Source organism: Metopolophium dirhodum, chromosome 4 (genome assembly GCF_019925205.1).
Source record: "Metopolophium dirhodum isolate CAU chromosome 4, ASM1992520v1, whole genome shotgun sequence".
In the NCBI taxonomy this organism is placed as follows: domain Eukaryota; kingdom Metazoa; phylum Arthropoda; class Insecta; order Hemiptera; family Aphididae; genus Metopolophium; species Metopolophium dirhodum.
This window is the reverse complement of record NC_083563.1, coordinates 27397004-27415544: the sequence shown is the minus strand read 5'-3', so window position 1 is coordinate 27415544 and position 18541 is coordinate 27397004. Positions and strand designations below refer to the sequence as shown.

The following is an 18541-nucleotide window of genomic DNA, read 5'->3' as shown; positions in this document are numbered from 1 at the left end:
TTCAATTTTGTCATTCATGTGCGTAAACAACTATAATACATAACGCGCATATATATAAGTACTTTACATAAATTCTGTTACAAGTTAGTCGGGTTGGACCTTGGACGGAAAATATGTGCATTTATTTGAACTATATAATAGGAGGGAAAACGCAAATTTATCTATCCACATACTCGGCAAACGGCAAGCGCATGTGAACGGTCGGAATGGCGCTTACGGGGTCAACTTTGGTAAACAAGAACATGTCATGCGGAAAATATGCAAACAATTCGGGATCGGACGTGGCCGTGCGGGCAAGCGGGGCGCTCTATTTTTGTCGACGCATTCTTTGCGGCCTCGCGGCGGCGGCGGCGGCAGAGGTGGCGGCCACATGAATCGCGCCAAAAATACGAAACACCTATTGCACCGCCGCCGCACCGTTCGTGGATTCCGCGTATATACAGATATAATACACTATACGCATTTCATATTATTATAGTGTTGGTCGCCGCCGCCGCCGCCGCCGCCGCGCAATAAAAGCTCCCGAGACCACTGCCCGTGCGGCTCTCCCCCGCGCGACGAATTCCATTCACGGCAATCGTCACGAAACATTCCTTGCCGAAATCCAATAACCTAAATAATTACAATCTTTATATAAATATACAAGACATTATAACCGCGTTAATGCGTTACGATCTTCGTTACGTTGAGACGTTTGGAATCTAACGTTATAGGACTCCGCGCACCTATGTCGAAGAAAAAACGGCATTAACAACGCCTGCGCCAAGGCTTGTTTCGAGTACATGGGTCGCAGAGATCCGCACAATGAAGATTATATTGATTATAATAATACATTGTATTGTCTTACCTGAAAATAGTTTTCAATAATTTCGTAGGTAGATTATAAAATCTATTCCTCGGCTTTACGAGGTACTATTGTTAGGTATACAAATAAATGGCGACCAACAAAAAAAAAACACGAGGAAACGACGAAAAACACCATAGCACGCATAGGCGCAACTAGGGGACCCCCTAAAATAGTACTAGGTGGTTGCCGGTAGGTATACCTTCTTATATTATACTATATAATTTAAGCTGTGAAATGAAAAATATGAATAACATCATGTATGTATTTACAAATAGTTCTATTATAAACAATTTTGAAACAGAAATATTGGAGAATACGAAAATACAGGTTCAAACCAAAATCAAATTACCTATAAAACAATGAAACTGCGTGAAATTTAAGTTGTTGTGGAAAACTTAATGTTCAATTTTTTTTTTATTATTATTTTTTTTTCAATCTATATTTAATAATAAGTAAATTGAATAAATATAAGAGTTTTTGACATGGGGTTCACACGACGAGAAAAAATATCCAGTGATATTCCTCTACACAATTTTCAAGTCAAACATGTACTATGTACATTTATATATATATTTATACTATATACAGTTCAATTGGTTCTCGATTTTCATAATCAAAATCCTAAATTTACATCAACTTTTGTACATATTATGTACTTTGTGCCTCTTATCATTTATTCAAATTCAAAGAACAGAATAAATATTATGTCGTGACACCATGTCGTTTTTATTAGGTATTCCATCGCCGAATACTTAAAAACAGAAATTTGGAATATGGAATGAATTCTATACAAGAAACCGTTGTATTCTGTAAATTGCAGTGCCCCGCAGAGTATTATATCAATCCACAGAATAAAATCAAATAAAATAAATTTTATAAATTTATTCTTTGGGATGATACTCGGAAGTCAAAATACATTATTCAAGGTTTTTAAATAAAATTATTCAACCGTCCTCAACATGCATAACATAATATTAAGCATAACGATAACACGCAGTTAAAATGCTGCAATACTAATAATTGAACTTCCTAGTTATTCCGCGACATAACAGGGTTAAAGTTATCGGTGGAGGTCCATATAATATAGTAATAATTATAATAATATTATTATTATTATTATTATAATGATGATGATGATGATGAATTACGATATTATGTACCTACATCAAATGAACGCAACAGTGGTGACTGGTAACAGTCGGTCGAATAACAAAAACAAAAGTTTAAAATAACAATAATAACAATAATAATTATTATTATTACAAGAAGAAAAACATCAACAACCGTGGCGGTGCACATTGGTCCGCCCGAGCGCGCGGCGGTCGTCGGCCACGGCGGCGCGGCGTCGCGCGACGGATCGGTGGAGTGAGTGTCATAAAAGCTCGTGTCCATCCGCATTCTCGAATGAGACAGCCGACTGCGGACACCATGGCCAGCACCGCAGTATTACTGGGCAGGTATTCGTCGCGGTCCGCGGATCCGCTGCATGACCGACGCAATAACAGGGTGCCCGTCAACGGCGGCGGGGCCGCAATCGTTCTCGGCAGATCGGACTTGTGAGTAACATTACAAAAATACTATTATAATGCACCGCAAAGTGTTTCCCGCCAAAAACAAAAATTTATTTTTAAAAAAAAACACGAATCCAATTGTGCGAGCGTTTTTGGTGTTTTAAGATTTTGATTACAATCGAACGATATTATTATAATATTGTATTAATAATGTGATGTTATTGTTATTACCTATATAGATTTAGCGTGTCTCCCGTTTGTCCGGGACTGGCCCTCTGTGGCGCTCTGTCCATTTATACGGACAAAGAGACGGTGGCCGCGCTCCGGCCAACGTGCCTGATCAATTGCGCCGGCGAGCTGCCCGACACGCCTTTACCGGATACAGTGCACAGGTACCACAAGGTACCTGTGGCGGATACCGTGGTTACCGACCTCGGACCACACATGGACACGGTTACCGATCTCATACACCAGGTAAAATATACCTATGTAATGCAATATGCCTACCTACCCTTATTATTCATATTGATGATGCTGGCATACGAATTTTATTTTCAACGATTCAGACCAAAACACTCTCCACAATTCAAACAACTTCTATAGCTACGTAAAGTTTATAGCTATACCTATGTTATATTTATTTATGAATGCAAAATGCACTATACTCTGTCCAGCACTCCAGCGAGAGCATCAATAAATGTAAAACACAATTTATCGCACGTTATAATACATTAATACATATTATAATTTATACATTATGGATAATGGATTACATTTATAATACCTATTGAACAAGCCCAAAACTATTGTAGGAGGTTAGATTTTACGTCAATATTTTTTAAACGTTAAACGTATACGATTTTAAATGACAATATTATATTAACGTTTTAAACAGCATTTTTATTATCTATGTATATTTTCTTATTTTATGGGAATGAAAAAAATATGTGATTATGTACATACTACATATCTAAAAATAGAGTTGTAACCATTTAAAAATATGAACTCCGAATGGAGTTCCAGTCCGACACCAAATTAATAAGCTTATATCAAATAAATGATGAGTATACATTTTTTAGTGCTAACGGTACCTATCCAAGTGACTGAGTCATGTGTCATACAATTCGACAAACCTAACATAATATTTTTATGAATTTGTTAACTTTCAATTTAATTAATAATAATAACAATGATACAATTCTGCTATAATAATAAAATAAATTGTCCATATTTCAACAGCATTGTTAATTATTACCCATGTGTAAAATGGAATACATATATACTGCAATCAATTTACGTACTTACTTATGATTAGGTAAATTTATTCATTTCAGAAAAATAAATGTTAATTAATATTCCAAAAAATAAAAATTATTTTAATTTGATAACAATGCCATCTATATTGTCCTATTATGTCTTTTATAAATTATAAATATAGAATAACACAGGTACATAATATATATTATTGTTTAAGTGTTTAGTAGTTCTGCTTTAACAAGGAATTATCATTAAATACTTAAATTATTTTTCATTTAAAAAATGATTGGACAAGTTAACAAATAAAAACAACTATAAAATAAACTAAAACTATTTATAATAAATTTTATATTTTAACACTATCAAATAGTTATATGTTTAAATGTTAACTATCCCATTTATTTTATAAAAATATTTATTCAATCATTGAACAGGAGTCGAATTAGAATGTAATACAAATTACCAAAATTACCTTAGCGGATATACATATATATATATAAACAAAAATATGTGCACATACATGATACATTTGCGAGTATCGAATATAGGCCAGGGAACATGTAGGATTAATCGCTTGGCGCCCATCCCGGTATGCAATTCCTATGGGCCGCTGGCCCGTCAAACAAGCATGAAAGAAAACGCACTAAAAACCGGAAAATAAGCTGTTGTCAGTTAAAAACAAAAATGACTGTCAACGGTTTTTGACAAGTTTCTGCCAGAAACTTTAAAAAAAATGAAAATCAAGAGGTAGATATTTATAGGATTGCGACCAGTAAAAAACAAACATTGGGTGTATTTATAAATGCATAGGAAGAATCGGCAGGTAACACTTGTACGCCAGCTTAATTTAGAAGTAAACAACAGACATGTGCATAATATGGCATAAAGCTGTAACCGTGAGAAACGGAAGGTTCTATTTCCGTTTTAACTATCTGACGGAACTTCAGGATGTCCAAAAAACAAAACTATTAGTTATTGCAAAATTATTTTCAAATAACATAGGTACCTACGCCATAATTCCAACAGTTACAAATTGCAACATTAAATAATAATTTTAATTCCGGAATTATATAAAAAAAAAAAAACGTTATTAAATTAAATAAACATAATATTTATAACTAACAACACATTCGGTATGTTTTATTTTGTTGTAGGAATATATTTCTGGAGGCACAACATTAATACATTGTGCAGCTGGAGTGAGCAGATCAGCTGCTTTTTGCATAGCATACTTGATCAAATATCGTGGTATGACCATGAATAATGCATATCGTCACGTAGCCAAATGCAGACCTTGCATAAATCCAAATACGGGATTTATAAGTCAACTAATAGAATTCGAAGGAAAATTTAGAGAGGAATAGCAGCAAATAAAATAACGTTTATAATACACAAAAATCATTCCAAACATAAATTATTATTGTATTATATAGCTAGTATTGTAAGCTTTTTAAATGTTTTAATTCCTACAGAATTAAAATTTTTGTTTAAAATTTTAAAATTGTAAATGTTATATTTCTATCATTGTATAATTTACAGGATGTGTATCATATATTTTATACTTAAGGTACCTATTCTATTATTTATAATAAATAATAATGTAAATATACAACATTTAAATAATGTAGAATACAATTTCAATGTACTTACGACTTATATTTTTTATTTCCTTCACATAGTTCGTTACATGTTTCACATAGACAAAACATTTACATAACACTTAAATACTATATTAATCAATTCTTAAACGTTTTAAAATAAAAACTATCCATTTAACTGATTTAACAAATCCTAAACCATATCTGTATTATAGATACATATTATCGTTTCGCTCTACTCACCTTAGCGCAAACTATATATCAATGCAATATGTACCCCATATACCCATGTTATTATATAAAATCAAAAAATAAAAGAAACTTGTTTATTGCTACACTCATAATCTAAAAAAGTATCTAAATATATTATACCAATTTAGTAGGTAGATTCTTGCTCTGAAATTATATTGAATAGGTACCTACTCAATGATTGCTGTAATGTACAATTTGCATTTTTTAAAAAAAAAAAACGTTTTTAATGCTGTAAATATTAATTAAATTATTATATTTAAACATTAAATACTCGTTTTTTTTTCTCCTTTTAGAACTGACGACGATGGAGTACTGTTTTCACCGTAGTACTCCTCTAGTTCCCTAAACTGGGCTAAACATGTATTATTAATAGGTATTATAAGCTTCCCATAGATATGTGTAAGTACAAGGTTTATTTTATGTACCTATATATAGTACATAGTACATACTAGTGATTGGCACAGCCTAGTGCTTATGCTAATTATAAATTTAGAAATAATCAAATACTTACTAATAATAATTATTAGTGAAATCGACTATACCGAATAACTTATAGTGATGATAATATTATAGTAGGTCATAAATCATAATATTATCATATTTAGTTGAATTAAAAAAAAACTAAATTCCTATTAGGTATATAAATTGAGTAGTACATTAATATAAATTATTTAACATATTTAGTAGCATTATCACATAAGCATTTAAATCAAAGGAATAATATACCCTATATATGATTATTATATTTATATATGTACTATGCAGCATGCAGGCAGTGTCGATTAATGATTAATATTACGATTTTAATTTTTCTAAGTGAAATATAGTTACCTTGGTATGCTATAAATCCCGATTTACGTGTACCACGGTCCACGGTACAGTTTTTTCTACAGTTGATTTTTAAGTTATAGGACAATTGATGACAATTGATAATATTTCGTTAGGTCGAGAAGAAGTCAATATTAAGACGTGTATGTGACATTGTGATTCGTAAGCAAATATCAAAGAAGTAAGTATTCAAATGCTGCATTTTAAAATTAAACAAATGCTTACATTTTGGATAGCTATAGTTCGAAGTATAAGAGCCCCGTGTTATTTTCAGCCAGTACTGTGGAACGGATGATTAGATTAGATTTGACGGAGTTTTTTTGCACCATATTACACAACAAACGCGGGCGATGAGAACAAGATTCACTAAAAAAATTGCTTCGCTAGATTACGAAATTCATACAAGCAATTTAAGGTAAAATTTACTTTGGGACTATGAAATGCTATATTCATCTTTCATTTTAGTTTCGGTACATTTTGGCAATAGTCGTGTAGTTTGGGCGTTGTGAATGATATTTCAGTGACGGAAAATAACATTCCATTACGTCACTGTTGCACGCAATTTTTTTGTTCATGTCTAATCAAATGAACGGCAGATATATATACTATACCTATACGTAATGGTTCGGTACATTTACCCGATTTGTCATCCATAACGTCAACTTAAATGTAACACGGTATTATTTTCTTTATATTAATTTACTTAACATTAAAATCAACTGTGAGTGGGATAATAGGTAATAATAGTCAACGGATTATGACAATGTTCCGTCAAAAAATGTTTATTACCTACGCCAACAACGTATCATACTAAAGTATTTTTAGAAAAATAAAATAAATAAATGTAATACATGTAAAACGTTTTATTTAAATTCAAAATAACTATTTTAAAACCTTTTTTTTAATGAAACGACCAATATAGTTTTAATGATAGAATATAGATAATAAATAATTATTATTGAATGATTGTATCAAAATAAATTAAGTAAATTAAAATACAACAAAAATAATTGAATAATAACCTTACTTAACCGTATAAAATATCATCAGTTTTAAATTTTAATAGTCAAAATAGAACCGAATAATAAAATGAATAAAGAAAACTAAAATATAATTCTTATTATCAATTAATGTTCGAAATTTATCAGCCAATCATAAAAGTTTAGACTATTATTGGTTACATCACACATTTCACATTTGATTGTCAGTTGAAAATTAAATACTTATTATTATTAAATAAATCATCGTAATTAATAATTATTGCGTTAGTGTAAATTGATAAAATATAAAATGAATATAAAAAGATAAATTAAAGTAGGTAATTGGTGAGTATTAGATAATATTTTATATTTAGATTGGATTATTGGAATATATTTACATCCCACAAAAGTTTATAAATATTCAATTATTTATTTATTATAAATAATACAAAGTAGGACGGAACGGGAACTCGAGACCGCGATGGGCTAGTCAGCCGGGTTGTGAAGTCCGGACCGCGAAACTCAAGCCGATGCACCACCGTAATTTCGTAATTTCCTTAAATTGTTCATAACGTGATTGTAAGCCCCTCCCCCCAGGCCTGTCCCCTGAACAGACACGCACACACTAGCCTCAGGCACGGCACTACGGCACTTCTAGGCGGGGCAGAGTGGGGCAAATATTTTTTTTACATGGGCTAAGGTTTTTTCAACAAAATACTGATATGAGGTTATTTAAATAAAATATAAATAGGTATTTCCTAATAGACTGTATGTCAGACGTTGCATTTTGACACATGGAAACGCCGCGTCGCACGCGCGTATTATTATATCAGTTTTTATAACGGTAAAAACTTTAACACAAATCTTAGAAAATACGAAAGTATTTTCATAAATTAAAAATTTTTAAAAAGTATATTTCATAAATTCGTTGAAGTAGGTAGCTCTTTTAATAATAATGTTTTATGACTTTATTATATCGTACATATTTTTCAGTGGTGGGGGGGGCCGAACTGTTTCTGGGGGGGGGGGGGCTGGAGCCCCATCTCTCCCCCCCCCCCCCTTGGCGCCGTGCCTGGAGAGCCTGTCAGGTCGCGAGTGTGTAATATTAATGATATTGTTGTCAACTTACTTGTTTTGTTTTGTTTATTTCAATAAACGATAGGAACCAGAGGAGAAGTACCTAATGCTAAACGCGATTCCTCCTCTGGTTCTCGTCTTCTCGATACCACGGAAAAGAAAAAAAAGGTACCGCTCCACTTACAGATATAATAAATAAATATATATATGTATAATAACTGGCAACAATATGTAATAGCATAATATGATGTGGGTATTGAAATGTGTTTATTTATTAGTTGTTATAATCTATAAAACCGAAACGCACATTCATCATTAGCAGAGTGGCGCAGTGGAAGCGTGCTGGGCCCATAACCCAGAGGTCCGTGGATCGAAACCACGCTCTGCTAAACGTTATTTTTTATATACGTATACATAATACATATTAGTAGTATTGTACGCCGAAGGCTCCACATTTATGTGGAAAGTAAACTAAATTATGTAATATATTTAATTTTTTGTTTCCGACATTCTCATTTTCTTAGATTCTTACCGGAGCTGTGATTGAGTATTGATTGTGTCTGCGAAATTTACGTACCCGTATGCAGAAAAGTTTTTGGAATATGGTTTTTTGGAATCTTGTGAGAACTCATGTGTTATGTGGATATTTTCATACACCGATCTGTATATTTGGATGAGTTTCAGAATACTCCGTTGTTCAAATTCGTTTTTCATAATATTTATACTGATAGATACCTACCGAATAATTTTCATGTTGCTACCTATCTATCAAATATACCTGGTATATACAAATACAATGTATGTCCAATAAGCTTAAAAGGTAGTTAAATTGCTTGATAAATAAAATAGAATAATAGTTAATGACTAATGTAATATAATATAATGAAGGAATTTGCTGTAGTAAAAATGTCACTTATACCATACCATCACTGGCCCTATAACATTTTTTACACAAATCTAAAATGTTATTGATGAAACTTCTTTATAGGTACTATATATCACTAATTATTTTCTATATAGTTAGGTAAGTAATTCATTTTCAACAATATATGAGATTAACTCTAATTAATACCTACTATTCAATTGGATCTTATGCTTTAGTTTGATTGATATTTTCTATGATGAATGCCTGATTTATTTTATTAGTATTGTTCTTTAATTCTTTTATCTAAAATAATAAAAGGTATTTAATTTTTTTATACCATAATTTAAATATTTTAAATTCCTTGTGCAGCAAATCTTAAGACTACTTATATAATTTATAGGTATCAATATTCAATGGTATCTATCTCAAATAATACGGTCGTCATTATTATGTACATTAGGTTAACATGTCTACTAGGTATATAGAATTGTAAATAAAAACTCAACTTGCCTTTCACAGGCGGGACTATCTAAAATCTAAATCAATAAATCATATTATTATAACTATCTAAATTCTAAATATAATATATATGAACTAATAACTAATAAGGAATAGTTAGGGCGTTAATGTATCGTGTATGTGGTTAATATTTTTTTTTTTAAATTCTTGGAGATTTTAAGAAAGCATCGTCTCCAGTCTTCTGGCCTGGCCATAGCTGCTATATTTAGGTAGCGAGGTATACTACCAAAAAGTCCTAGGCATAAAAAGTCCGTGGTTAAAAAGTTTTTATATAGGTAATGATACTAAGTACATAATTATTATAATCATTGATTTTTTTTTTAAATATATTATATTTTATATAACGATAGTTAATACTGAATTTAATTAAGAAATCATTATAATATATTATATTTTAAGTACATAATTATAATCATTGAATTTTTTTTAAAATAAATTATTTTAAATATTGTTATGTATATTATAATATAATATACCGGACTTTTTAGGCTTAGTACTTTTTTTCTTAGGACTTTTTTTATTCGGACTTTTTACCGCGATTCAGGCAGCGAATGCGAACACCCTGGCCGTATTTGTGTTGAGGGGCCCCGATAGTACTATATGTATTGGATATTGAATATTAGTATAATATAATATTATACCGCATTATAATTAATAATACCATTACCATTTTATCAAAAATTACTGATATAAAAAAAATCAATTACACAATTTGAATCGCATTAAAAAATATTAAGTTGTATAATCCTACTAATATTTATAAAAAATTTTAGAATTATAAATAATTATTTAAATTATTATAACTATGTAGTTGACCTAAGTCCTAAATGTGTATTTTAAATAAGGTACTTTTAAAAAAATATAATATTTTGTACTACATACTTATAAGCACTTTTTATCAATTTATCGAATAACATTTTTGGGGGCCCATCCGTATAATTGCATCCGCCATCCGGGGAAATTTAAATACCAGGCCAACACCGATCGTCTCTACTTTCTAAGATACATATCAGTATGACACATGGACCATAGTCACATGAAGTGTGAAACGTAGGAATCTTTATAGGCTATAATGCAAGTAATACTATCGTGCCCATCGTGGTTCATGCATAGATAATATATACTACCTATCTATAATATGTATTATTATATAATATTATTCTATAATTATAAATTATTCTATTGTTATTTTATTATTTCTATTAAAATCAAAACTTTAATTAGGTATGTATTAGTTTTGTCAGATTTAAAAAGAAATTTTATTATTAAAACAATTATTTTTTTTGGGATTATTATGAATTTTGACATACAGTTATTAAAAATTTAAGTTTTTAATCTTAAAATTGAAAGCTTTCACTAATAATTAGATAATACTGTCATAAAAAATATCAGCGTTCCAATTTCTGATTAAAGCATGTGAATCGTATTTTGCTAATGCCGTATGCATAGATAACAAAACTATTATTTTTAGAAATTCAAAATAATAATTAGCTGTAAATTGGGTGATTTTCGTAAAATTTTAATATTTTTTTTATCTGTTTTAAATTATACGATCAACAAAATGGCTATCTTGGAAATTTAAAAAACTTATTTACCTAAAAAAAAATGTTTGAAAAAAAAAACGAATATTATGCTATTCAATCAGAATTTCCGTACTTATTACTGTAAAAAAACGGCATTTAAATATATTGATTTTCCACGGAAATACTAAGGGTAATATAATATGTCATACATTTGTTACAGACTATAATTGTACATTTGATAAAATATAATACGTTATAATATTACTATGGGTTTTTTCAGTTTTTGATTTGATATGAGTAATTTTATAATATTGAAAACGCGATATTATTATTTAGGTACCTTTCTACTTTTTTTTTTTACAGTTACCCTTTGTAATTTGCCGTATGCACACATATGGCAGGTGAACAATGAAGACGTACCTAATGATAAAATGTGACCGCCGTACTTTATATGTATATGTATAATAATATTATGGTCTATGAAGAACCTTTTTTTTATCAAACGTTCGATTACTTGGAAATGAATACTTTATTTTTTTAAATTAAATAACAAAATATTTTGCCGTATCTTCATTGTTATGTTGATGTAGGGATTATATTATGTATACATTTCTATAATCGATCGAACGAATCGTATACATGGTAATCGAAAGACAAATGAATTCCTAGTTATCAAATATCAATTTATATACATAATGTCCGGAGCCTAATGTTGTTTTGACTTTTTTCGTTTTATTTATTCGTACGGCATATAATTTGATGACAGTAAAACAATAATCATAGATTGATATCTAGATTCCGAATCCATTCGATAGCGTTTGGGAGTTGCGTTTATGAAATCCTTCAGTGTTTCGTTGAATTGTTGGTTTGATCACTCGGCTATGATATTATGAGAAATAGTCTGATTAATTTATATGGCCAGCAATCCACGTCCATACTAGTGGTGAATCCAGGGCTTAGTTTTGGGGAGCATGGGGCCATGGGGGGCAAAAGTACAAAATGTACAAAAATTGGCTATAACACAGTGTATAACAAAGAAAAACTACGGCGATTGGGGGGGGGGGATGTGCTCTTTTTGCTCCCCCCCCCTGGATCCGCCACTCTGGGACTAGGGTTAAACCCCACTTGTACATCAGAAATCCAAATTTTCCGTGTCCAGTCCGAATTTGATTGTGTATGTTATATATTTAATTGTTATATATTATATTAATATAATTTAATACGGATTGGAATATCGAATATTTGAGTTGTTATAATATAGTCGCGATAACCGTGAAGTATTACACTATTATACGAAAAGTCTTGAGGTTGGAGCCGATAGTCCAAAAAGGTGACCTCCAAATATCTGAAAATATTTCTGTCAACATTATTTTATCTAAAAATATTCTATTTACGAAAAATATACATAATAAAATCACCTACACACGTCATTTTATATATGTATTATTATTCGGGTATACGTAAACTTTTATTACCTACTTTGGACTTTTTTTCGCTGGAATTTTTAAGTCGGCCTTTTTTTCTTCGGACTTTAGTTCGGGAAGTCCTTTATTCCTACTTATTCATATAATATTCTCATATTTCAATTTTATAATAGGAATTTTTATTCTAAAATCATAGTTGAGCGAGTTCTACTCTGACTGGGTACTCAGAATGCTTATTCAAATGTGTATCAAAACTTACATGATAAAAATATTTAGGATTCATTTTGGTTTATTTATTTGCTTACAATACCATGCTCTATATAATAATATAATATATTGTTTTGTATATTATATTTTCTTAATATGAATCAATGTTCAATACTGAAGTTTTACTTAATCAAATATCATTAATAATAATATATAATATGCCACCCGACGTCCAATAGATTATAGAATGACAACACAAAAGGCATAGACTGAAGTAGGTTCCTATATAACAATGAAGGACGGCGCGTCCCTTGATCTTTCATTACCTGTAACCTACAATAAAGTAAATATAACAATACTGTCCCATTTATAAATTATGTTGGTTACTATGTTGGGAAATTAAATTATTTCTAAAAATACATTTTAATTGTACATAGTACATGTTGTATATAAAACAAAGTACTTACCTATTTAAAAATGATAAAACCAAAATATTTCATCTTATATCAAAACGATCGGATGTGTATACTTATAAATAGGTATTACTAATCATGATGAAAATAGGAAGTCAAATACAAAACAAAACTTACGTTTCGCAAGCCCACCGATATCTCTTTAGTGGTTATTATTTAAGGGGAACAATTTAGGCAATTTCTAATCTTGTCGTCGCCGCCCGTAATCTTTGTGTTGGTCGCGTAAATAATTATTAGTGTAAGTACGGTTCTATAAGACGTGAAAATATAAAATTATAATTTTGAAGAAATTCGAACTCGATAACAATAGATTTCATATCACCCGGCTGCGGACGAACGCTCCGACTATGTGCCATAGCACACGTACGTGCATGCACAAGTCAATGGAAGTAGTCTAAAAAAATATTTTAACACCCGCGACTATGAATAATACTAATAAACTGTTAAAAAAAACATACTTCTAGTCATCCAATTTCAATTTTGGAGACCACGCGTAGCGCATATCACGTGAATCTTTTTTATGTATAAATACCTAAGTGATTTTCCACACTTAACCATATAGGACGCCGCATCCGATAGCATTACAAGGGAGCATTACAAAAATAGCTGTTGATGAATTAATTAATTTTGAATTAATTCGCTGTCATATTATATCCAATATTTTTTATTAAACTATCAATATCTAAAAAAAAAATTGTTCTCGTTAAATTCATGAAATATGCATATAAATGTTCTTAAACCTAAAATATGCGAATTCGTACAAAAAATAATGAAATATGCGAAATTATAGAACAAAAAAATTGTATTTGAATTATACGTACTGTATGGATCAAATTGGAATTTCAATTCTAAACAAATATGCAAATGCCTAAAGTTCCGAGCCTTGCATATAAGTATAAAATTAAGTAGGTATATACTATGATAGTCATCACCTGACGAATCAACTAACGAATAACCAAGACATTTATTAATTATTATTTAACTATTAACGCTCCAACAAACCAACATGTAATTTAAAAATGTTATTAGTTTTTTAAAAAGTAAAAACTATAAATAAAGGATAGGACCATAAAAATCGTAGGTAGAACATATTATGTAAGGCACAAGATACTGATTACTGTTATTAAAATTCATAACATGTATATAATATTATAAACACAACAGAAAACAATATAAAAACATAAAACCATTGACATTGGAAAAGATGAAATAAATAAAATCACCGATATCTTTAACACACACAAAAAAAACATAAATACAGTTATTGTACGTACATTATAGGCTACCTAGGTCCGTCGAAAAGGGATGCAGACGTACGGCACCAGCGGACAGTCAACGTACCTACCTACCACGTATTCAGAAGTGGGGTTTTGAAGAGGGAGTATTTGAGAAAAATAACCTGTCGACTAGCCGGACCAGACGATCACCCAACAAACAGTGTTCTGACGTTGGAGTTGATTTATACAGCCGTCGTATTTTTCAAAAGATCTTACGATTCTTCATTTGGTTTTAATTTACCGACACTTTACTAACAAACGCCGTTGACGTCCATTGAAAATCTGAATACCTTCAAGATTTTTTCAACAAGTAAGCGTTAATATCTTATAATTATATGAGTGCAAAAGTCTATAAGTCATAAATCACTAAATAATAAATAAATAAAATACTACCTACAGAAACTTCCAAATAAGGATTTATCATTACATATTAAAACATTTTAATATTACAGCCATATAGATAATTCCATATTAATTATTGAACATACACTAACAACAAGTATTGAACAATCAAACATTATTATTTAAAACATTTATAAAACAAAATAGTTATTATAAATGCAAATTAAATATATATTAAAATAGTTTATTATTCTTATATTTGTGTGAAACTTGTATAATAATTAGGTAGGTAATAATAATGTAACGAAATTTAATATAAATTAATATAACTTAAAAATACACGAGTTTAATAATATAGATTCAATTGGACTCACTAATAACTGGAATCAGAGGTGTCATGTCGTTATTTGTGGTACGCGGGGGATAATATTATATTTACGTAGGTACCTAAAATTCCGTATTATAATTTTTGAATCACTGGGAACGCCCGCGCGCCGACCAAAAAAAAAAACAATTTAATCATTATTATAAGAAATTGTGCTCTAGAAAATACTTCCTATGTCGGGTACATTAGTTTTAAATTGAAACGTGATAGAAAAATAAATAGGGTGTGTTTTAGTTAATTTTTTTTTAGTAATTTTAAAGTATTTTTTCGTTATAATATTAAGGACTGACTATTAGGTAATAGGTACTAATGTACTATAGTTCAGTTCTTACTACTTTGGTTATTTTTTAAATATAATAAACCAAAGATGTTTAAATGAGATGATATTTACTATAATATATATTATAAATTTATAACTGCCCTAAATTTTATAATTTATTGAATAAAAATAATGAATCTGATATCTATTAAGATATCTTAGTTTTTGCGCTATTTATATAGCTTATTTATCCACACTAGCATTAACAAAAAATAATCTTCATATTTATTTTTATTTTTTATTTAAAAAATGTTTTATTAATTAATTAAAATATACTAATTATTACAGTACTATAATTTATTTATTTTATTAACTATACATATTCATATATTATAATATTAAAATCTTATGATTTTGTACCTTAGTACATATGTGATATGTATGTAGCAACATTTATCATTGTTTTATGAATTTAAGTTTGCAGTGTTGTAATGATGACATAATTTATTATTGACACCTATTAATAAATAAGTATTTTTGACTTATAATTATCTTGTTTTATGTATTTTTTGATATTGGTTCAATATCCCTTAATTATCGTTTAACTATCAATTACTATAGAAAAATTCATAAAACCAAAAATTATTAAGAGATAATTATAAATCAAAAATACCTATTTATTTATTTATTTCATATATATATATATATATATATATATATATATATGAATGTATACTCCTAGAACTTTCTATGAGGCCTAGGATATATAATTAATATCCATTAAATATTTTTTTAATACAAAATGTTATTTTTGTCTAGTGGACGAAATGAAACAACTAGCCACGACATTAATGCAGTATAGATCATTCAAAGAGAGACAAGAATGTCTGAGCAAATCACTCGATCATCTGTCATTTGACTGTCCTGATATATACGCAGTGTTGTATAGAGAGATAAAAAGAAGAGAACTGGAATCTAATGATCCGAATAGAATTGCTAAATGGTTAAGTAATCCAGCACAAAATCCGTATGTCAAGCTTCATGAATCATTGATGATGGTAAAAAATAATAACATCATGGCCAAAGAGGAGTTTATGTACAATTTGAGGGGTATGTTAAACCAAACAATTAAAAATGGTACCAACATTGAAGCAGCAGTAAAAATATGCCATTTAATTAGAAAATCATCAAACTTGAAAATATTTAACGAGTGAGTAAAAAATGTAATATTTTTCAAATCTATAAACTTACTTATAACTTTTTGACCTTTTTTTAGGAAATTGAAACAACTCATTGGCCAAGTAAACCAGTTGAGCAGAACTCAATGCCATATGCCAAAAGAAACCAAGACAGAAAACATTTGGAGAAACAATTTCAGACCTCCACAAATAGACCCTTTCCAGCGATTTATTTATAAATCTGCTCAACAACAGCATACCCCTGTTTGGCAAAATATGCTGCAATCAACCAATACAGAAGCTGCCTGTGGTCAACCACACTTTAGCAGTAAGAATTAAACATTGATAAAGTTACAATTTATATTTTATATGAAAATAATATTTAACTATCTACATTTTGTTTGTTTTTAGTCGATTGTTACGGGTATGACCATCTGGAAATGATTGCAAGTGCTACTCCTGTGAGAAACTCACAGACACTTATCACCCTGACGATTGTTGATCAAGGAATGGATGGAGCAGTTGCTAAGTGGCTTCATTATTTAAAACTACATAAATACCAATGGTTCTTCAATAGCCTCAATTATCTTGAAATTCTATTCATTGACGAGGACAATATTGATGGTTTTATAGCTAAAGTAAACAAAAACTTTATTACAAAAGGTGCACAAAAAAAGATCTGCATATCGACAAAGACATTGAGAGATCGTCCACAAAAGTTGAATGACTTATTATTGGTAATTTTGAATATATTATTATAACTTATGAATAAAACAACTAAGAAATTACTTTTGATTATAGAAATTGGATTTGGAAGTTACTCCAAATGAACTGTGTGAACTCGTGTCATACATGCGAGACATTTTACATTATCCCATACCGAACAAGAACTGTGTTGTTGGTGATCAATTACAACAGGACGTAGTCCTTGTCATGGAGAAATTGTTAAATCAACTGCTGGAAAAACTAGGTTTGGTCCATTCTTTAGTTGCCCAAAGCTTACTTGGAATGTCCATCAACAAATACTTGGAATGTACATTGTTAATTATTGGTAATCAAATGTTCGTGAAACATCAAATTGACAAAACAATGATGTTTGCTGATACTTTAAAATATAAAGTCCATAGAATTCCTAGAAACTTTATCTAGGTAACACTTTCAAAGTTATTCAATAAAATCTTCATATTAGATATGCATTTTTAAGTTGAATTATTATTGTTTGTGATCTGTTTTTTATTCAAAATGGTATTTAATTGTTAACAATCCTAACTTTTATATTTTTATATGCTTGTATGTTTTATTAAAATGTTAAATATTTACAATAACACATTTTATAATTAGTATGAATTTTAATTTTTGTTATATGCTTCAAAAGACAGATTTATTTTTTATTTTATTGTTTTGTTTAAAATTATATTTTAAGTCAAATATAGTTGAATTTTTGTTTTATGTTTTACTTTACGTTTAATGATTTGCCACTTCATATTTAATGATTGCAAGGTTTTTGTTTATAATATTTAAAGGGATGACTATTAATTATTATTTGTACTTTTTGTGTATAACTATTTTATTTTATATTATTGTTCAATAAATTATTAGATTAAAATATATAATTATACATTTTATAAACATGTTTTAATAAAATATTGATACTATTATTTATTTGAGAGATTTGTTTATTTTAAAATGTTCAAAACAAAATACATTTTGTAAAAAACATTTGATTCTTTTGTTATTTC

At 29.5% G+C, this 18541-nt stretch overlaps 2 protein-coding genes and 1 non-coding gene across 4 annotated transcripts; all 3 read left to right on the top strand.

Annotated features, from left to right (window-relative positions):
* Positions 1-2207: 2207 nt before the first annotated feature.
* On the top strand, positions 2208-5264 carry LOC132943809 (dual specificity protein phosphatase 18). Its single transcript, XM_061012924.1, has 3 exons — positions 2208-2403; positions 2598-2832; positions 4770-5264. The coding sequence occupies exons 1-3, from the start codon at positions 2252-2254 to the stop codon at positions 4977-4979; spliced, it is 597 nt and encodes a 198-aa protein (XP_060868907.1). The 5' UTR covers positions 2208-2251; the 3' UTR covers positions 4980-5264.
* A 1017-nt stretch (positions 5265-6281) lies between these two features.
* On the top strand, positions 6282-18350 carry LOC132943279 (uncharacterized). 2 transcript variants are annotated; one of them, XM_061012201.1, is made up of 7 exons: positions 6282-6474; positions 6568-6708; positions 14643-14948; positions 16444-16834; positions 16901-17130; positions 17214-17539; positions 17604-18350. In XM_061012201.1, coding segments are annotated over exons 3-7 (1296 nt in total). In that variant the 5' UTR covers positions 6282-6474; positions 6568-6708; positions 14643-14947; the 3' UTR covers positions 17952-18350. The 2 variants fall into 2 exon arrangements, with proteins under 2 accessions (XP_060868184.1, XP_060868185.1); XM_061012202.1 differs by having other exon boundaries at positions 6282-6708.
* On the top strand, positions 8668-8739 carry Trnam-cau (transfer RNA methionine (anticodon CAU)). Its single transcript has one exon. It is a non-coding gene; the product is annotated as a tRNA-Met (tRNA).
* Positions 18351-18541: the final 191 nt, after the last annotated feature.